Genomic DNA, 21,988 nt, shown 5'->3' on the forward strand with positions numbered 1-21,988 from the left:
AGTGTTAATCGAACGTCCACTGTATGGTGATGTTGGACCATCTTGTCTTGTTTTGGTGGCTCCGTAAAAGCCTGTGAAATCAGTTGTGCTCCTTTCCCCGTGCACCCACCTGTCGTCTCCTCCACCTCCATGGCCTCCGTGGCGGGCTGCTTGACGGGACGGCTGTCGACGTGCGTGAAGACAAACGGCTTCTCTGAGGCCACCATCAGGCCATCGCCACGTGGCGTCACCGCAGCGTAATGAGGCACCGACTTCCCCCTCAAGACGCGCCTCTTCGTCACTTTGTAATTCTTCTCCAGACCTGAGAGGAGGACACTTCCTAGATGAGTCCCCGAGGTGGCGTTTAAAAGAACAACGTGTCACAGCTTCTTGGCAGATTTGACAGCAAAGTTCTGCAACATCAGCAACTGCCGGATTCCTCAATCCATCACACGGTGAAGCATGGCTGACTTTGCTTTGCTATTGATCTGCATCTCCACGTGTCCACCCTCTGCTTGTTTAATCGACATGGAAGTCGTGTAATCAGTACCCACCCGGCCCTGCCGTGTTGGCGACGGTGATCCACTCGAGTGACACAGAGTAGCCACTTCCAGTGGTTTCCTGGGTGTCCTTGAGGATGCTGAGCAGCAGGACCTCCATGGTGTGGATGCCCGCCTGAACGTGTGCCGTGCTATGGAGGACGATGAAGGGCTCCCCCAAGTCCTCGCTGAACAGAGGCTGATGAGACAAACACTACAAATCAGCCATTTATTCGCCTCCATTGGCACTCTGCTCCCTAGAAAGTATTGGTCTGATGCAGAGAGGCATTCATTTAACAACGCCATTATTATTATGGGCATGCACTGCAAAGCAGCAGTCAATGCACAGCAGCCCATCTTAATATTCCTCGGGACGGTTAGTTATGGGCATGCACTGCCATGTAGGGACATTATTAGATTAGATTAGATTCAACTTTATTGTTATTGCTCATGTCACTGGTACAGGGCAACAAAATGCAGTTAGCATTATGGGACTGCCTGAACACTTTTGGGACTTGGTGCTCTCTTGCTTGATGGTACATGCTAACTGTTAGCATTTTAGCTAATGTACTCACGTCTAAAGGCAAATACACACATGGCATGATGTATGGACACTATGGAACTGCCTTGGCACTTTCGCCACTTAGTGCTACCTTGCTAGGTGTCACCATGCTAACTGTTAGCATTGAGGAATTTGGGCTATTTGACTCCTGTTTAGAGGCCTATATACACATGACATGATGTAGGAATGCTTTTAGCTGTAATGCTCGCATCTAAACGCTAATACAGACATGGCGTGATGCAGGGATATTCTAGGACCGCCGTGACGCTCTCGCTATAGAGTGCAATCTCGCTAGATGCTAGCATGCAGACAGTTAGCACGTTAGTTTTTTTGCTAAATTCCTCATGTAATGTATGCACGGCATTGATCGGCGGCTTGGCACAGCAGACACCAGGTCCGATGTTCATAGCTCAGGTTGCATTTGACTAGAGACAGCTAGTTTCTGGAGAGTCTTAGTTGTGATGAAGTTATGTGAGCACATATTGGATTAATAAGTTCTGGATGGACACACAAACTAACTCTCGAAAAGATTACAATTCGCCACTCGGGGTCAGTGCTGCTTAACGCTGTCTTGAAAAGTTTTATTTTAGTTTTATTCCACAAGAGGCCCCCTCTCTGTACAGGCACTTTTTGATGATTTTGACTGATTTTCCAAGGCACAGAGAATATTGGAATATACCAAAAGAAAGGGGAGATGCTCATCTTTCAAAAAACGTTTCTTTCTACCTTTTCTATTCTTTTGTAATAGTAAAGTAACAACAAAATATCAGTTCTTAACAAAAAGGAGAAAAACAGCTACAGGTACATTTCAAGCATAACTTTCACTTTGACACAGCCATATTTATTGATCAAAATAATTGTTGTTTTACATAAAAATAAGAATTTATTGACAAATGTAACCCCGTTTTCACATTTGGAACTGAACTGTGTGTGTGCATGTGTTTTAATTTCCCCTCAATGTATATAATCTCTTCAAGGCTTCAAGATTCTGTTATTTTTCCCTTCCTGGTAACCGCACACTGTGTATTAATATGGGAACGCCGCAAGTTCTTAGAAAAATGCACTCCTGCCATCTTGTGGCCGTTTTCCCGCTTAAAACTGCACCAAACATGCTCTCTTTTATTGTGATCGGATATTGTCATCACCTCTTTTTGCCTCTCCATTTAATAGATGGACGTCTTTGGGAGCAAGCGGTCGCTTTGAAAAAAGAACCTTTTATAGCCAAGAAGTTATTATTAGGACTATGACTATGAGTATTGACAAAATAGTTTTTCTTTAATATTTCAAGTCTATGTTAGTAAAATTACATTTTTAATCAGACTTTTAAGAGTTTATTCTGGTTAAATGGTGACTTTTTTCTCAATAGCATACGACTTTATTCTCTTTGGGCTTTTTTCCTTGTAACATTACAGCTGTTTTTTTTTCCATTTCTGCTGTTGCTGTTTTTCCCTCCAAGCTATTTTAACCATCTTCTTGGAACTTTTTCCGCAACCTAAAGCATATTAATATTATATAATATAAAAATTGGTGTTTTATATTATATTTCAACTCCATGCTGTTAAAATGACATTCTCCTTCTTTCTCTTTGGGCTTTTCCCTCCAGGGGTCACCACAGCAAATCAACCTCCTCCATCCAACCCTGTGTTCCGCATCTGTCTCTCACACCAACGACCCTATTAAAATGACATATGCTCATAATATTATGAGTTTATCCTCTGAATATTACAGCTGTTTTACAATTTTTTTCATTTTTAATTTTCAAACTATTTCAACTTTCTTTTCGTAAATGTTCTTCTTAAATCAAATCAACTTTATTTGTATAGCACTTTTCCTGCAAGGAGATTCAACACAAAGTGCTTTACAGAATTAAAACAATTTCCACAATTAAAAAGGAAAACAATGAAGCAAAAAGAAAGCCCCTCCTTCCCACCCTCCATACTAGACCCACACACACACGCACACACACGCAAGCACACAATCACCCACATTAGGGAGACATGGCACGGTACTGAGGAACAAGGAAACGCCACCTTTGGGGCCATCCACACTGGGAGGAGCTGCAGGCCGTGCCATCGGAGGACCAGCACCCGGGCCCCCCGACTCCGTTAGACGGGCGGACCCCCACATTAAAGGGAGGAACCCCCCAGCCGGCCGTGTCGAAGGGACCCAAGGATGGCACCCCCTCAGCAGACCCGAACAGCCCCCAGTGTGGAGGACCCCCCTGAGGAAACACTGAAGTTAGAAGCTAAAGACCAAGAGCAAAAAATATGACTAGAAAGATAAAAACAAAACACTGGAGTTAAAAGCTGAAGATTAAGAGCAGAAAATCGGACTAACAAGATAAAAACAAAACACTGGAGTTAAAAGCTGAAGAATAAGAGCAGAAAATAGGACTAAAAGGATGAAAACATAATAAAAGCTTAACAATATGAGTTAAAAGCCTGATTAAAAAGGTGCGTCTTTAATCTTCTTTTAAAAATATCAACAGTCTCCGCAGTCCTGAGGCTCTCCGGCAGGCTGTTCCACAGGTGGGGGCCATAGTGGCTAAATGCTGCCTCACCGTGGGTTTTTGTTCTGGGTTTTGGTTTCGCTAAAAGGCCAGTGCCGGAGGACCGCAGGGTCCGCGGGGGTTGATATGGTAAAAGCAGATCAGATAAATAAGAAGGGGCAAAGCCGTTAAGACATTTAAAAACAAGTAAGAGAATCTTAAAATCCATCCCGAATCTTGTGATATTATGACTTTAGTGCAATGATGTTTTCTTCTTTCTTCTCAAAATAGACGTTTTTCTGCAACCTAAATTACAATTTGATTTTTTTCATTTGTTTTTCATATCACAACTACAAAAAAAATGTTTTTCTTTAATCATTTAACTTTATGCTACACATGACATTATAAATGTATCCCTTATAAATGTATCTTGTTACAACAGTATTCTCATATAATTATGACTTTTTCCTGTTAGATAACAGATTTTTCCTCATAATATTTTGACTTAATTTCTCAATATGCATGTAAACAATAAACTATATAGAATATGCTGTGAATACATTTATACAATATATTAGTCAACATTGTCTTGAAGTTGGTTTTAAGGTGTAGGGCTTTTATTTTGTAGTGATGGGCCACCACCATCATCCATGAACCAAAACCCCAAAGTGAGTGTGCACCCACCTCCCATTTGCAGTGGGTGCTCTGCCCCCGTTGGCTCGTGCGAAGGAGGTACAGTCTGCCGGTCCCGTCGGAGAGGGCGGCCCAAGTAGCCGAGGTGAAGCTGAGGGAGGCGCAGAGGCGCTCCTCGTGTGCGGCGGCATCAGTCTCTAAGCAGAAGACCTCTTTTGGCTTGCCTAGCGCCGTGTCCTGCATTCAAAACACAAAGAAATTGCGCTTTTTGACTGGAGTGTCCCACAGCAATGCCGATGTAAAGCACCATATTCTCTGGGACTCCAAGTCGGACACTTAGTAGGACGCTGAAGAAAGCACCTTGCTTCCAAACAGAACCTCCACAAACATAAACATTGTGACTTATTAGTGTTGCCATGGCGAGGGCCTGAGCACCAACCAGCACTGCTGCCAATACACACTGCTATGTACTACATCTGTGCAGTACTTTTATATTCGCTATACTTATTCTAGACGCCATTCACTGTGCAATATCTGATCAAGTTCCAAGTGCAAAATTCTTAATGCTTCATATTTCATATACTAGCAAGATCTCATTGCGTATATACTGGTCATATATTTCATATTATCCTGTAACTGTATATAATCCTGGGGCAATTTTTTAATACTTTTTAGGTTGTTTATTTCTTTACTATTGTTTACTATACTAACTGGTTCTGTCCTCTTTGCAATGTAAATTTCTCCACTGAGGGACCAATAAAGGTATATCTAATCTAATCTAATCTAATCTAATCAAAACAATGAGCTCAATCAGGCTAAAAACTAAGGCTAAGAGTTATAATATTAAAGACTAAAAAAAACGATACATTAATTCTATGAAACATCTACAAAATAGTGGCTTCCACTGATTTTTCAGAGCGCAACCCTTGGTGGAAAAAGTTTGGACTTTATAATATAAAATGTAAAGGTGCAGGATCCTGCTAAGAAAAACCACATGTTAGTCAAGTCTTACCAAAGTGACGGTGAGGCTGAGAACTCGGCCTTTGCAGTCCACAAACACAACGCTATCTTCGTACCAGGGGTCCAAGTGGAGGTAATTGTACATGCCAAAGGCACGCATGTGCTCCAGCGTGTACTGACAATCCTTCAACTTCACCTCCTCCACAGCTGCACGCAAATGACAAGCCAAAAGACCGATTAAGCCTCATTGCTGCTCCAAATACTGGACTTCAAACAACTTCGTTAGCTTGACTGAGTTGGATCTTAAGGGACTGATCTTCTCAAAGAGACGCTCAAAAAAAACTGGTTTCTTCTTATAAAAGTTCTGACTGTGACTACGGTTCTATGAATCCCAGATAAAGGGGCCTATGATGCCCATTTTGGACCCTTTGTGTTGAGTTACAGCAGCTACATGGAACAACCCGCACAGAAAACCTCTTCCATTTTGCACCCATTCCAGCTGTACAGTGAGAAGAATGAGACCATGTGGCCTTGCTGGAGACCATGTGGCCTTGCTGGAGACCATGTGGCCTTGCTGGAGACCATGTGGCCTTGGTGGAGACCATGTGGCCTTGCAGCATCCTTCCTTACTACTCAAGAGACGGGTGTGCTAGCTTTTAGCTTGATTGGCATAACGGAACGTCTCAAAAGAGCTAGTTCTTTTTTGTCACGCCATCACGTGTTGTTGCGCTGTAGAGGCGGAACCAACGTGAACATGAGTGACAGACTGACTCGACACGGCGGACCGGGTCTATGCACAGGGGGAGATCACAGGCTAACCACCAATTGACCCAAATGAACGGATCTTTTTACTGAATGAACCGGTTCACTGAAATGAACGCTTTTGCCCACCCCTAAAAGTCGTGTCAAAGAAGCAAAAATTGTAGAGAAAATGTATTTTTAGATTGTTGCACGGGTCGGCTGTCGGTTCCTGCTTCGACCTTCCGGCCTGTCGCACCTCCTCCGGTGCCGATGCAGGCAGCTGCAGGGTCATCAGCTGGAGACCACCGTTCACAGACGTTTCGCCCCCTATGCCAGTACATCTCCAGATGGGGGGCAGTGGCGTATGGGGACGTCTCCCCACCACTCCCTGCAGCTGCCCTCAAGAGGGCGTTAGGCCCCATCCTTTTTCCTTCCTCCGGAGCCACCGCTTTCCGCAGGCTTGTCCCGGTCATCCCAGCACTGCGGAGCAGTTGGACTTCCGTCTTGCCAACAAAGGCCCAGCTCCCGACCTCCACAGGGTCTACCCTGGCTTTCCAGCCAGCCTCTCGGCACTCCGTCGCCAACTCGGAATATTTGAGGTGTTTCCTCTGGTGGGCTGCTGCCATGCTTCTTCCCAGGGGATGGTTAGCTCCATCAAGTGGACTGATCTCTCCACTGCAGACCACATGACAATATCTGGTCTGAGAGTAGTTGCCATGATCTCTCTCGGGAACACCGGTTGTCTTCTGAGATCCACCAACATTTGCCACTCCTGGCCTGGTCTCAGGATGCTAACTCCCCGGGTGGGTGCTCTGCGCATTTCGCCTGGCTTGACGAAAGCAGCTAGCGTCGGCCTTACGATGGCATCTGCATCTTTCAAGGTGCTCTGCCAGCTTGGCTAGCACCTGGTCGTGGCGCCACCTGAACCGTCCCTGGGTCCACCTTGGAGGCTAGCCTTGGTGGGACTGCACAGCGGACAGCCTACCTCGCTCCCGAACCACTGAGTGAGGTTCCTGCTCTGATCCGGAAGCTTAGTCTGCTCTGTGGTGTCCTCCAGATGTCTGCCCAGCTAACAGTAGAATCCCATCGTGTCCAGGCTCCTTGGCTGTCTTGGGATATCGCCTTTATGCGGAAGTGCTCCTGCTCCACCACCGTGGTCTTCCTCTGCCTCACGGTAGCTTTGGACCAGAAAAGTGGCGGCGCTGCCCAGCCTAGGCCAGTGCGACCTACCTGGGTTGACCCCATCACCTCTTTGTGTTGCAGGCTGGAGATGGCGTTCTCCACCTCAGCAGGTGCTTCCCATTTACGGCCTGTGCGGGTTGGGACTTTTGGACTCCTTACTAGATGGTCAGCAGAGTCCTTCATCTCAAGTACAAGGCGTGCCTTCTCCTGCTTGTACCCGAGACTGATGGATTTCAAAGGGAGCTCCAGCATGTTCCATCCAATCTGAGGAGCAGCCAGGTAATCCCATCCACTTCCTGATGGATCTGTTGGTTAGGCCGTCCATCTTGCTGACCTCTGAAATGGGGACCTGGCAGATCTTAAGTGGCCACACCACACGTTGGTATCGTGTGTGTTGGTAGCACCACGCCTTGTGCTTCCCTGGCAGCTGGTTTGGTCTGTCCTTGCCAGCCCTTTGGCAAGTTGTTGTTTAACCCGCATTCCCATCATTCCCATCATTCCCGTCATTCCCGTCATTCCCGTCTGTCTGTCATCCAAGTCCACAGTATACCACCTCCACAGGCTCCTGAGTGGCTTTTCAGCAAGCTGTGGAATTGGCTCTCCTCCCGCCACATAGGTGGTCTTGACTTGGGGGACCTGCCTGGCCCCTCTGAGGATGACTTGGAAGGCTGTCACAAACAGGATTGGGAAGATGGCGCCTCCCATGGCGGTTCCTCGTTCTAGCCGTTGCCATCCAGTTGTGCAGGTTGTCAAGGTATCAGGTGATGATGTTCTTTGCACACTCAGGAACATGGAAGAAGTCCAAGTCTATCAACTTGTGTGGCACTGAACTATGCATTGGGGACATCTCGCCACACGACGTGCAGGTCCCGCTTTTCCCTCTTTGCCTGCTGGATTTGTTCCCAAATCATGGAGGAGTGCTCAATGCATCCAGGGAAACCAGGGATTCCAACCTTCTGGCAGCTTGTGTCGATGTAATCATTTGCCATGAGGAAGTTGGTCATCCTCCTGGCCAGGATGGAGAAGAACATCTTCTCCTCCACGTCGAGCTTCTAAATTGGCTGATGGTCCTGGAGTTGTCCTCTTTTGCTAGGAATACACCGATTGCTTGCTGCCACTTTGGTGGTCCTTGCTGGCTCCTCCAAGCTGTCCTCATGAGTCTCCACAGTATCCTCACCTGATGCTGACCTTGCCTTCCTGGTGACCACTGGTCCTCCACTTCCTGAAACTTGGGTGGGGAGGTGTCAAACTGGGGTTTGGGCGTGGGACATATCCTGGGGAGCCGAGCGGGATGGCTCGTCTGTCTGATCTGCCTTCTCCATTTCATCCTCCCCTGGTGGGTGTGGAGGCCCCTGCGTGACGTCACTTTCTTCATTTGAATACAAATCAATCAAATCCGAACTCTTTCTACAACTGACTGAAATGGTTCAAAGCCTCAGGAGGCTTCATCCCAGCATCTCCAAATATAGATATACAGGTATGAATATAAAATGAGATGATCTATATTTCTCTATATGACTTTAGCTGTACTTTCAAGCACTGACTAGCTTAAAGCTAGCTAGCTCACACGCATCGTACAGGCGTTAAAACAGTTTAAAAGCCATTTGTATCATTTTTCAAACGGTGCCCAGATTGCACGACGACTGCCACAACGCTAAGAAGCTTTAAAATCTGCAATATTACGTTAATAATACGTTTGACGTGTTTATACTCATTATGCTAGCTTGTCTCACCAGCGTCCAGCTCTACGTTGTACGTCGGTATGGCGTCCAGAGACAGCCGGTAGCTCTCAAAGTTGGGGTCCAACAGCTCTCTGTTGGTCTTCAGGGAATAATTAGGTGCAGCCATGATGCTGTTCTTTATTTTAGCCGTTGATATGTATGGGACAGATTTGACCAAATGTATGGAGGAGGTTGTTTTTGCCAAGCACTTGTGACGTGCCTGCCTCTGTTTTCAAGCCGAGGACATTTGACGGCGAACCGGAAGTAGCCCTGTGACGGTATGTTGTTGTTGCGTTTTAATCAACTCAATGGATAATCACAGTTATGCTCATATATATATCCCGATCTGTTAAGCGTGTTAATTCGTGTTTAGTTTGGTTTGTACAAGATCACGTTGTATTCTTTTTCCCGAGCATCTACCACAAAAGATGGAACTAATGTGGTGATGTTTCTGTTTTGGCGGATGCATTTGAATGAGGGACCGTGCGCTTCCCCAGCTGATACATCCCAAGGAAGGTAAATGGCGCTCATTTGCGTGCTAAAGAGATTATTCCTTTTCCATGTAAGTGTATTTACATAAATAAATAGTGTTTTTCCCCGGTAGACCATGAGCAAAGACTCCCAGATGAGGGCTGCGATTAACCAGAAGCTCATAGAAATGGGGGAACGGGAGCGGTAAGAAAAGTCACTCAAGACACGTCCTCCACTTCCACGATCTGGCCTCATTGTGAACATCCATGCTTGGTTTAGATGTTTGAGTCTTCACTTTAAATCACACAAAGTGCTGAATGAGACCCGGTCCGTGACTAAATGTGGTCCCTTAGGTTGAAGGAGCTGCTGAGGGCAAAGCTGGTGGAGTGTGGATGGAAGGATCAACTGAAGGCACATTGCAAAGGTGCGCAACTTACTCTTTGGATGTTTCTTTCTATCTATATTATCTATCTATATTAATCTATCTATATTAATCTATCTATATTATCTATCTATATTATCTATCTATATTAATCTATCTATATTAATCTATCTATATTATCTATCTATATTATCTATCTATATTATCTATCTATATTATCTATCTATATTATCTATCTATATCATCTATCTATATTAATCTATCTATATTATCTATCTATATTATCTATCTATATTATCTATCTATATTAATCTATCTATATTATCTATCTATATTCATCTATCTATATTCATCTATCTATATTATCTATCTATATTATCTATCTATATTATCTATCTATATTATCTATCTATATTATCTATCTATATTATCTATCTATATTATCTATCTATATTATCTATCTATATTATCTATCTATATTATCTATCTATATCATCTATCTATATTAATCTATCTATATTATCTATCTATATTATCTATCTATATTATCTATCTATATTAATCTATCTATATTATCTATCTATATTCATCTATCTATATTCATCTATCTATATTATCTATCTATATTATCTATCTATATTATCTATCTATATTATCTATCTATATTATCTATCTATATTATCTATCTATATTATCTATCTATATTCATCTATCTATATTAATCTATCTATATTATCTATCTATATTAATCTATCTATATTATCTATCTATATTCATCTATGCTTTTAATGTTTGGCCTCCGCCATCAAACTTGGCTCTGTTCGCTCGCTCCATTGTATTCCTTGTCTCTTCCCATTGCATTCCTCGTCTCTTCCCATTGCATTCCTCGTCTCTTCCCATTGCATTCCTCGTCTCTTCCCATTGCATTCCTCGTCTCTTCCCATTGCATTCCCTGTCTCTTCCCATTGCATTCCTCGTCTCTTCCCATTGCATTCCTCGTCTCTTCCCATTGCATTCCTCGTCTCTTCCCATTGCATTCCCTGTCTCTTCCCATTGCATTCCTCGTCTCTTCCCATTGCATTCCTCGTCTCTTCCCATTGCATTCCTCGTCTCTTCCCATTGCATTCCTCGTCTCTTCCCATTGCATTCCTCGTCTCTTCCCATTGCATTCCTCGTCTCTTCCCATTGCATTCCTCGTCTCTTCCCATTGCATTCCCCGTCTCTTCCCATTGCATTCCCCGTCTCTTCCCATTGCATTCCTCGTCTCTTCCCATTGCATTCCTCGTCTCTTCCCATTGCATTCCTCGTCTCTTCCCATTGCATTCCCTGTCTCTTCCCATTGCATTCCCTGTCTCTTCCCATTGCATTCCGTGTCTCTTCCCATTGCATTCCCTGTCTCTTCCCAGACGTGATTCGAGAAAAAGGCTTGGAGCATGTCACCGTGGAGGACCTGGTCACAGAAATCACACCCAAAGGGAGAGGTGACGGCACTCGTAGCGACATTGACAATTAAATGTGCAATTATGTTTGTTATTATGTATTTTATTTATTATGTATTTTATTTATTATGTATTTTATTTATTATGTATTTTATTTATTATGTATTTTAAGAGTAAAAAGGCATCTTTCAGCATTTTGGTGAGTTATTCCACCATTACTATTCCAAGTATACTACACTGTACAAACAATACTTCTCATGAAGCGGCGAGGCTAACCTATGGCCAGTTTTTCAACTAGTGACTAAAGTGTCCTTTACTTCAGAACTCAATATTTCAATGCTGTGCCACTCGCAAGTCAGTCAGGAAATGGTAGCTCTAAGCTAATCCCAAGGTATGAGCCAACTCACAACAAGCATGTCAGCCAATGGGAACGTGCAGGAGGTCATGACTCCATATTAGCCTGACTCAAGGTGACGTCTTACAAAGGACACTAAAGTCATCACGCAGCAACTTAACCCTAAAAAATTCCAGAAAAATGGTACCTTTGTGATTGCCTATTATAAACGCCAACGTTACCCTTTGCTCTTCTTTTCCCAATTTTGCCCTGTGATTGGCCGGCCATCAGTCCAGGGTGGACCCCGCCTCTTGCCTGAAGTCAGCTGGGATAGGCTCCAGCATACCCATGAGTATACCCATGGTAATGAGTATAAGCGGGCATAGAAAGTGGATGGATGGATTCACGAGATTTGCATTGTGTGTTTTTACCACTATTTACAAAAGTACATTTAAAAAAAATATTTCAACCGTATGTAGGCCTGTCACGATAATCAATAAGTTGATTAATCGAACTGACAATCAACACCTACTAAGGCGTTTGGTGGCCAATGTAAATATAAACAAAACAGTCCAAAATGGCGTGTGCTCACAGACCGCGTCATGGCTAAGCATTCAATACGTCATATGGTAGAAATATTACATAACAATACACACGGGCAGGTCTGTGTCAAGCTAATGTAGCTCACACTGGTACACGATACTTGAGTACTATCTAGTGGTTCAGGTGGGTATTACAACTCCCATGACAATACGATAATTATGGGCCAATAAAATTCATCATTATGTCAGTCAGGCCTAACAATGACACTAAAATAACAACGTTGGATGAAATGAAAACTAGCCAGGCAAATGTTTTCAATGCTATCCGAGTGTTGGAATTCTAACGTACGTCTGTGTGTGTCTTTCTGCAGCGCTCGTTCCCGACAGCGTGAAAAAGGAGCTCCTGCAGAGAATCCGAGCGTTTCTAGCTCAACATGCAACCTTGTGAACGCTACCTCGGCTGTCCGCAGTATTTTTTTTAATAACCCCCAACACCCCCCCCCCCACCCCACGTTGACATTAAAACAAGTGTTTTCATTTATGTATGATGTGCTGTCATGTGTTATCAATGACGCAGTTTTTTTTTTTTTTGGGGGGGGGGGGGTGAAACAAGAAAAGTCCAATGACGGCAGAAAAGGCAAGATTTGTTGATGGTCGCTTCTGAGAAAATATGTCTCCACGAGGGTTTGGAACACAAGCAGATTTTGGGGCTCTGGGGACGGGCATTGAATGAACACGGTGGGAGGTTATGGCAAAAACAAAACCACAAGAACAGGTCCACCCCCGATGATGCACATTGTGTGTCAATCACCACAAAGAAAAACCAGCGTTGGCGATAATCCTTGGCAACGCCAACACGAATGAACGAAAACCGATGAGTCATTGTACAGATGGATTGACAATTGAATAAAAAAGATTCCTAATTAGGGGTGGAATTGGATGCGTCTAAAGTGGGGCCCTTTGGACATTTGCAGCCCACAGTTCAACTTGTTACTGGACTAAAAAAACAGCAAGAAGGCCAAATACAAGAAGCTGACGTTGAAATGTTGCCACAACACGTAACGCTCCCACCAAGACAGGAAGTCCCACACACGGCAGACATGCTTGTTCTGGATGCTGACTGGTGGTTTAAAGCATGTATCGGCAGATATCGATATCGTCCTTTTTCCACTGATATCGGCCCATACCGATTGGTGGAGTGGTTAGCGCGCGGGCCTCGCAGCTAGGAGACTCGAGTTCAATCCCACCCTCGGTTTGCATGTTCTCCCCGTGTATGTGTGGGTTTTCTCCGGTTTGTAGTTCTTCCATCCACTACATGGTAGAGGTGTGCATATGAGGGCATTTAGATCAACACCACCATCTGCCCCAAAGGCTGGAGGGGGCAAAAAAGCATCACTCAATGCAACACTTGCAGTTGTTTATTCTAGCACAAAATAGAAACATCTGTCATGTGATTTGACAAGAAGATTGAGGAAATGTTTCATATGAACACGAGATGATGGACATTTGCCGCCATAAGCGGAGGATTTGAACGGCGTACAAATGAAAGCTAACCTTTGCTACATGGCGCCCTTATTCTGTTGGCTAAGCGGAGTCCGACACGGAATGGTCAAAAAAAGTTGTCCCGTTCTTTGTCCTTCTTAGCCCCCCACTTTGAAGCCATTTAGGTTTGGAATAATTCAATGAAAGGCTAACTAGTTAGCTTAGCGTCTCTGTTATTTCACGTCTACATGACTGACATTGTTTTTCTATGCTCAAATTCTGAACATATTCTATTTATTAATATTCAACCAATTAACTGCCATAACCAGTTTTTATTGGGCCACCTTGTGAGCATTCTTGCTCCCACGGTGTCGCCTGAACGCCAACATTCTGTTTCCATGTTGTCCAAAGTCCAGCAGACGGAAGGAAATCAACTTCATGGACTAGTAGCAAAGCGGTTCCGGTATGCTAGCCGCCACTTGGTCCTGTTCCAAGGAGAACGCCTCTGATATCCAAGGACACTCAATCAGAGCATCGTACAGTTCTTCACTGTTCTCCAAGAACCTGTGGTTGGTTTCCACCACATCCAGATGTGGAGATGGATCTGCAACACAAACAGCAAACCTTCACTACATGGACCGGACTGAAATGCAGTCTTCTTTCTATGCCGCTTGTCCTCACACAAGTGGGAGTCCAGGACTAGAAGTGTTACGTACCCACAGGACCACCTACCTGAACGCAGCCCCCCCCCCCCCTGCTAAATGCCTGTTTAAAATCCCCAACATGCAATCAGCAACACCAACCTTCAAGTCCGTCATCTTCAGGTACTTCGGGTTCCTGAAACACAACAAAGGTGTCATCATTCATCGTTCCCACGTCCGTCATGCAGAGAACAATGCAGTACAAGAAGGTACCTGTGCTTGGGCGTACTGCGAGTAGTCGTACTGCGGATAGGTGTAGTTGTACCCTGCTGCGGTCTGGTCGTAGCCCCAGGAGGAGTAATAGTTGGGATACGCCTGCTGCTGGTACTGGCTGTACTGGTCATAGGTGGGCGTGTAGGAGGTGCCTGATGGCCAGGTTTTGGTCTCCGTCTGTGGGGGCCGGTTCCTTAAACTGCACAGCAGGAATTCACACGTCCACTTTTGCCATCAGATGGGAAATTTTAAGGATACATGAAGGAAAAATATACGACATTCTTTGCATTTTTTCCCGCTGAACTTGTTGTTAAATAGGGTTTAAAAAAAACGTGATTGTTTTCATACAGATGAACTGCATGGTTGACTGCCCCAACACCTTGGCTTACATCTGCCAGGTTTATAGTGAGATGGGCCCAACAGAATATGCTGTAGAAGCCAGACAGACCAACAGGAAAAGAAAAGAAAGTTACTTTACTTGTTAGCCGCCAAGCTGAGGCGCAGCGGTTTGCTTCCCAGTCCCACAGCTCCCTGACATTCGTCCAATGCCCGCTTCTGCAACCGCTCGTCTGGGAATTGAACAAAGCCGCAACCCCTGCAGGAAGAATGATATGGTGCGCCGTGTTACTCCAACACAACAATTATCAGCCTAGCCTGTCACACACCTAGCCTAGCCTGTCGCACACTTAGCCTAGCCTGTCGCACACTTAGCCTAGCCTGTCGCACACTTAGCCTAGCCTGTCGCACACTTAGCCTAGCCTGTCGCACACTTAGCCTAGCCTGTCGCACACCTAGCCTAGCTTGTAACAAACTGAGCCTAGCTTGTAACAAACTGAGCCTAGCTTGTCGCACACCTAGCCTAGCCTGTCGCACACTTAGCCTAGCCTGTCGCACACTTAGCCTAGCCTGTCGCACACTTAGCCTAGCCTGTCGCACACCTAGCCTAGCCTGTCGCACACCTAGCCTAGCTTGTAACAAACTGAGCCTAGCTTGTAACAAACTGAGCCTAGCTTGTCGCACACTTAGCCTAGCTTGTCGCACACTTAGCCTAGCTTGTCGCACACTTAGCCTAGCTTGTCGCACACCTAGCCTAGCTTGTCGCACACCTAGCCTAGCTTGTCGCACACCTAGCCTAGCTTGTCGCACACCTAGCCTAGCTTGTCGCACACCTAGCCTAGCCTGTCGCACACTTAGCCTAGCCTGTCGCACACCTAGCCTAGCCTGTCGCACACCTAGCCTAGCCTGTCGCACACCTAGCCTAGCTTGTCGCACACCTAGCCTAGCTTGTCGCACACCTAGCCTAGCTTGTCGCACACTTAGCCTAGCTTGTCGCACACCTAGCCTAGCTTGTCGCACACCTAGCCTAGCTTGTCGCACACCTAGCCTAGCTTGTCGCACACTTAGCCTAGCTTGTCACACACCTAGCCTAGCTCGTCACACACCTAGCCTAGCTCGTCACACACCTAGCCTAGCTCGTCACACACCTAGCCTAGCTCGTCACACACCTAGCCTAGCTCGTCACACACCTAGCCTAGCTCGTCACACACCTAGCCTAGCTCGTCACACACCTAGCCTAGCTCGTCACACACCTAGCCTAGCTCGTCACATACCTAGCCTAGCTTGTCACATACCTAGCCTAGCTCGTCACACACCTAGCCTAGCTCGTCACACACTTAGCCTAGCTTGTCACATACCTAGCCTAGCTTGTCACATACCTAGCCTAGCTTGTCACATACCTAGCCTAGCTTGTCACATACCTAGCCTAGCTTGTCACATACCTAGCCTAGCTTGTCACACACTTAGCCTAGCTTGTCACACACTTAGCCTAGCTTGTCACATACTTAGCCTAGCTTGTCACATACTTAGCCTAGCTTGTCACATACTTAGCCTAGCTTGTCACATACTTAGTATTCAAGCACTGCGTGTTTTCCATGTATGGTTATAGTGTGGACACCAGCGTCATGGTCAGTGTCATGTCAAATAACCCTTTCCTTTTCCACAGATGCTTGAAGTCAATGATGGATGATGTCATGCAATGGTGGATGATGTCATGCAACGGTGGATGATGTCATGCAACGGTGGATGATGTCATGCAACGGTGGATGATGTCATGCAACGGTGGATGATGTCATGCAACGGTGGATGATGTCATGCAATGGTGGATGATGTCATGCAACGGTGGATGATGTCATGCAACGGTGGATGATGTCATGCAACGGTGGATCCAAGCGGTGACCTTCTTTAGACCAGGCAGTGCAGGAAGTTCCCACTTCCTATCCGGCTAATAAAAACCAACTTACTTGGAGTTTCCCATGCTGTCCAGCACTACTTTTCCTCCACGACAGGAAGGATAGCGATTGTAGAAGAACTCGTACAGCATCCCATCATCCACCTCTGGAGTCAGATCTCCCACAAACAAGGAATACATCTGACTAAGAGAAAAGGGAGAAGGGCTTGGTAAGAGATGACAACATATGAAGTACCAATGTACACGCTATCTGTAAAGTACTCACAAGGACCATCCTACTTTCATACAAAGTCAATAGAAAGGGAAAATATACATCACTATCTGCTTTTTAAAGAACACAAGCATTTAATATTCCACTTCCCTCGGCAAAATGTATGGACTTGACTGACATGAGTAATATGACTCGTATGATATATATATATATATATATATATATATATATATATATATATATTTCTATATATTTCTATATATATATATATATGAATAACGTGTATAAGCAATGAGCAGCAGTGATGCTAAGTCTGTTATTGGAAGTGACTTTGGGCTTGGTTCACTCGTTTCCATGGTCCGGGTGTTTTGGACTACTTTTCACAACACTGGTTGCATATTTCTCTCTGCAGTGCCGAAGAAGAAAAATGGCTTCAATAAGTACAGGAAAAGCTTATCGATGAGGCAGGAAGCAGGAGTCGTGTGTGGAGGTACTTGGCATTGGAGGAGGAGAAATGTGCTAAATATGATAAAGTCCAAATTCACAAAAAACAACACTAGAAACCTGGCAAAAGAATACATTTTCATTTGTTGGTGCCTTTCAAACACCCAAGGTCATGTTACATGCAATAAAAAAACCCACCCAAGGTCATGTTACATGCAATAAAAAAATCCACCCAAGGTCATGTTACATGCAATAAAAAAACCCACCCAAGGTCATGTTACATGCAATAAAAAAACCCACCCAAGGTCATGTTACATGCAATAAAAAAACCCACCCAAGGTCATGTTACATGCAATAAAAAAATCCACCCAAGGTCATGTTACATGCAATAAAAAAACGAAAAATGATGATACCAAGGAGTAGGGTTGGGCCATATGTGGATATACTGCTATGGACTCTTCCATAAGAAAATGACTTATCCCAGTATAAATGCTCATGTGGAACGTTGATAAGGAACGTTACTACCAACACACTTCCCACTGTACAGAACCAGTGGGAAAAGTCAAGTATACCAGTAACACCATGGATATGATTAACTAATGTCACCATATTCATGTGGTTCTCGTACAGACTTTAGTAAAGTGAGCGAGCGAGCGAGTGGGACTCCACAACCAAATGTGGCTCTAAAAGTTGCAAGTGACTGTGATTGGCTTTGCCTTTTCCGAGTTGTGCTGAAATGTATTGATCACCTGCTCTATGGTTCTCTGGGTGGCAGCAACCCCAGCTCGGTTCTCGTCCATGTGGAAACGCGCTACGTGGTTTCTCATATTTGTCGTGTTCCCAAAATATTTGAAGCTTGTGACAAAGCTAGCATACGTGGGGCTCTTGTCCAGCTCGTGTCTACGCTTAAAGAGATGCACAAACATCAACTGTCTGGGCGGCACTTCCACTCTTGTTTGGTTCTGTCGGCATTGATTGACATTTATGGATGGATTAATAATTGCCAATGTCTGCATGACAATGCATCTAAGAATAGAGTATTTCCCACAGCCCTAACTTTTCTTTGAACAGTATTTTTATTTAGAAATAAGAACCTCATAGGAGAGACAAAAAGCGTTCTATTTGCTGTAAAGTATTGTGGCGTTGGGTGTGTTGTGTTCTTCCCAAGGGAGTAGAACAAGAGTTGTCAGGAAGTACTGCTGTGTATTCACACGAGTAGCCAGGTCTGCCGGCAGGACAGTAAGGGTCTTAGGTTGTTTTGGAAAATAAACGGCCAACTGAATACAGCCATCCCGACTAGCGATAGCAACGCGGAGTGACTGTGGAGAAGCAACTTCAATCAGATGACTTGTTTTGAAATATTAGTGCGGTAGATTACTCATTAGTGGAAAAAGTACCATCACTGCTTGGACATCAGGCATTAACTCCAACGGAAAAAGCAGCCATGCTTCACTCACTAAGGGTCACTAAGGGTCACTAAGGGTGACGCTGTGAACGCCAAAGTGGGTGGTATTGCAAGATGCGTGTACAACACATAATGTGCTACCCTGTTCTGTTCTGGTGATACAGCTTTTCATCCCAATGACGCTTAGACTTCTGTTCACGGTCCGATAAACCTCTTACTGCCCATTCCCAGGGGAGATCTTGGAGAAAGAGCATCACAACATGACCGGGTGGGAAAAAGTCAACATTCCAGCTCTGTGTGAACTTTCCACAAGCACTGGAGGTTTTTGTGTCTTCAGCCTTTTGATCGATATCCTGCTTTTTGATCGGACTCACCCAGTCTCTTGTTTTCCAAAGGTGGCTCGATTTAACTTGAATCTTGTGGGCTGCCAGGTAGAAGCACATCAACAATCAAACGTGTCATCAAGCTGGAATAATAACAAAACATTTCCCGGGATTTGGTTCATACCGGGCTGGCTCCAGGCAGTGATTTCCCATTGATTTTGCGAAGACACCTCTCAGCCGTGGCCTCGTCCGCCATCTCCACGAAACAATAGCCTAGAGCGCTGCTGGAGGATGGGACACTGTTTAAAGTCATGACATTGGCAGCAACATGAGCAGCCATAGCATGTGTGCTTCTGGCACTCACCCTGTTATCTTGTTGCGTATAATTCGAACACTGACCGCCTGCTCTCCCATGGTGGAAAAGGCTCTGGTGATGAACTTCTCATCCATATAGGAGTCCAGCTGCATCCAGTGAAAAAATATATCAAATTTAACTTTCATTGCGTGTGGGATTTTTTTTGAAGGGAAATGAAAAATTCAATCAATGATGTTGGCCACAATGTGACAGACTCCAAAACGATGCTATTCAATACTTTTTAATCAATTTTAGGTTTGTATATTTGACTTTTACAGTATGTTTATTGATGTGGTTGTAATGGAGAACATAATCGTAAGAAAAGATTTGGTCATTTTGGTTACCATATAAAGCTACGATGAAGAGCGTCAAATGATTTGACGTCATTAACACGACTCCATCTTTTACTTCCGTGTACAATAATATTTCATGTCTTTTTCAGCATTCAACTGTTAGGTTGACTACATTTTCTGCTGGTGACATTGTGGCTATTGTTCATAACAAGTGAACGCAAATACGTGTGGCGGCAATGGACGGAATTCAGAAATCCATCTAATTCCAGAACTGGAAGGGGACACAACAGGCTGGCATAAGCACAAACAGATAGGAACTGCATAAATAATAAATAGCTTCAAGTCCAAATTAGGGCTGCACGGTGCTAAAGTGGTTAGCGCCAGGCCACACAGCTAGGAGACTGGAGTTCGTTTCCACCCTCTGCCATCTGTGTGGAGTTTGCATGTTCTCCCCGTGCATGCGTGGCTTTTCTCCGGGTACTCCAGTTTCCTCCCACATTCCAAAAACATGCTAGGTTAATTAGCCACTCCAAATTGTCCATAGGTATGAATGTGAGTGTGAATGGTTGTTTGTCTATATGTGCCCTGAGATTGGCTGGCCACCAGTCCAGGGTGGACCCCGCCTCTCGCCCCAACAGCTGGGATAGGCTCCAGCAATGAATCCATGAAGTCCATTTAGAAAACCATGAAGCCCAGACTTTCCAAATCCGGATGAATAAACCTGTGGCTTGATCAACATGTACACAGCTCTGAATACTGTATATCTAACTTGTTGATGTGTGTATTTCTAGAACGTTGATTTGGTACTTTCTACGGCCTGGTGTGCTTTAGCTGCTGTAGCCGAGTAGAGCAGGTCTAATGAAGGAAAACCGAGAGAAACGTCCATTGATAGAGTGAAGGTTTGACAAAAACAATAGTAACCTAACATACTTTAACATGTTTAACACACACCGGGAAGTGTCACATAAATCATTGAGTGGACAAACGTCAGCACAGTAAGTATATTAGCTTCTACCACATGTTAGTGTATCCAATCCGAAGCTAACTTAACTTCAAGATCGGCGTCGCCGCCATTTTGTATAGTTTAACATTGCTTTTTGGAAGGTGAAAACTGTCTTTTAAAAAGTGCACGGTACATGTAAGTACATGTATTTCCCCCCAAATGACGTCGTGATGGTGGCAGTTCAATTCCTTTGGGGTCGGGGTGGGGGGATACTGTCTTCTACTAACATAGGACTGTCTGGAGTTTGAGACAGTCTCGTCTCCCTCCAGAACAATGAGACAATTAGTATACCTCCAGGACAAATATCCACGGTATACCGTTAGCCTTGAACACACTTGGCTGTCGGATGGAAATAGTGTGGAAAGGAATACATTCCCCACCAAGCATGGAAGGCTAACTAACATGGGCGCCAAGTCATACAGCAACAATATTTATGAGAATAAGAAAAGTAGCTATGAACTTACGTTTCCCATCCAGAGAGTGCTCATGGTGCCGTCGACAGTATATCGTTTCAAACTATCATTTAGAAGAAGGATCAATTCCAAACAAAAGAGTTTAGCATCCGCATGCTAACAAGACGTCGACGCAAGGGCGCACGCTGTTACGCGATGACGTCACCAACGAACGTAATGCGTCACTCGTGTATGTCACATGATCACCACGGGGCTGCCATGCACAAATAGAAAGGATAGGATCAGGATCAGGAACGAGTCCATCAGAGGGACCTTACATGTTAGAGGCCTGGGGATGGAATGGCTTTTATTGTCATTATACAAGATGAACAACGAGATTGGAGATTTAGCAATAGTAGCAATTTAGCAATAGTATTTCAACATAATTAGTATGTGATATCATAGAAGTCAAAATGTTAACAGAGTCTGCTCAAAGTATTACATTTCAGAAGTGTTTCGTGATGCAGTCATCATTAGTAAATCTCCAATAAATAATAATAATAATAAATAAATAATAGTCTCCAAATAAATACAGTAGAGTTATCAAGCATTCATGGGTTCCACTATAGCAGTGGTCCCCAAACTAAGGCCCGGGGGCCGGACACGGCCCACTTCCACATTTGACCCGGCCCCCTGAACAATAAAGCATGTACATTTTACTGTCATAGAACTGGAAATGGTAACCTATTGTGACGTGACTACAACCACACTTTGCCCCAGTCATAGAACATAAACAAACAAACTACCCTGACCCTGGCCCCCCTTCAGAGGAGGGAAAAGTCATGTGGCCCTCACTGGAAAAAGTTTGGGGACCCCTGCACTATAGGTTTCGGTACATACCAGAACACTGTTCCGACTTTGCCATCACTATTGAACACAACGCTG

General features: G+C 44.6%; 3 protein-coding genes across 6 annotated transcripts in view; 1 reads left to right on the forward strand and 2 right to left on the reverse strand.

Moving 5' to 3' along the window:
* The window catches only part of nudcd1 (NudC domain containing 1), a 26,286-nt gene extending 17,222 nt beyond the window's left edge, over window positions 1-9,064 (reverse strand). Inside the window, exons 1-5 of the mRNA XM_058047300.1 lie at window positions 8,818-9,064; window positions 5,214-5,368; window positions 4,253-4,438; window positions 534-717; window positions 110-301 (exon numbers count right to left, since the gene is read on the reverse strand). Of these exons, the coding sequence (XP_057903283.1) occupies window positions 110-301; window positions 534-717; window positions 4,253-4,438; window positions 5,214-5,368; window positions 8,818-8,932 (832 nt within the window). The 5' untranslated portion in view covers window positions 8,933-9,064. The remainder of the gene's footprint in view (window positions 1-109; window positions 302-533; window positions 718-4,252; window positions 4,439-5,213; window positions 5,369-8,817) is intronic.
* Window positions 8,428-12,514, forward strand: eny2 (ENY2 transcription and export complex 2 subunit). Of its 3 annotated transcripts, XM_058047303.1 has the most exons (7): window positions 8,428-8,561; window positions 9,043-9,083; window positions 9,303-9,321; window positions 9,410-9,480; window positions 9,630-9,700; window positions 11,065-11,139; window positions 12,345-12,514. In XM_058047303.1, exons 4-7 carry the CDS (start codon window positions 9,413-9,415, stop codon window positions 12,419-12,421), a joined length of 291 nt encoding a protein of 96 aa, XP_057903286.1. In that variant the 5' UTR covers window positions 8,428-8,561; window positions 9,043-9,083; window positions 9,303-9,321; window positions 9,410-9,412; the 3' UTR covers window positions 12,422-12,514. The 3 variants fall into 3 exon arrangements, with proteins under 3 accessions (XP_057903286.1, XP_057903285.1, XP_057903284.1); XM_058047302.1 differs by lacking the exons at window positions 8,428-8,561; window positions 9,043-9,083 and having other exon boundaries at window positions 9,119-9,321; window positions 9,394-9,480; XM_058047301.1 differs by lacking the exons at window positions 8,428-8,561; window positions 9,043-9,083 and having other exon boundaries at window positions 9,121-9,321.
* An 862-nt stretch (window positions 12,515-13,376) lies between these two features.
* Window positions 13,377-21,297, reverse strand: LOC131101804 (tRNA selenocysteine 1-associated protein 1-like). Of its 2 annotated transcripts, none has more exons than XM_058047161.1 (9): window positions 21,116-21,297; window positions 19,365-19,462; window positions 19,185-19,284; window positions 19,052-19,101; window positions 16,670-16,801; window positions 14,848-14,964; window positions 14,370-14,568; window positions 14,259-14,292; window positions 13,377-14,059 (listed from the first exon to the last, which is right to left on the reverse strand). In XM_058047161.1, exons 1-9 carry the CDS (start codon window positions 21,137-21,139, stop codon window positions 13,899-13,901), a joined length of 915 nt encoding a protein of 304 aa, XP_057903144.1. In that variant the 5' UTR covers window positions 21,140-21,297; the 3' UTR covers window positions 13,377-13,898. The 2 variants fall into 2 exon arrangements, with proteins under 2 accessions (XP_057903144.1, XP_057903145.1); XM_058047162.1 differs by having other exon boundaries at window positions 19,185-19,281; window positions 21,116-21,295.
* Window positions 21,298-21,988: the final 691 nt, after the last annotated feature.

This window comes from Doryrhamphus excisus, chromosome 14 (genome assembly GCF_030265055.1).
Source record: "Doryrhamphus excisus isolate RoL2022-K1 chromosome 14, RoL_Dexc_1.0, whole genome shotgun sequence".
In the NCBI taxonomy this organism is placed as follows: Eukaryota; Metazoa; Chordata; class Actinopteri; order Syngnathiformes; family Syngnathidae; genus Doryrhamphus; species Doryrhamphus excisus.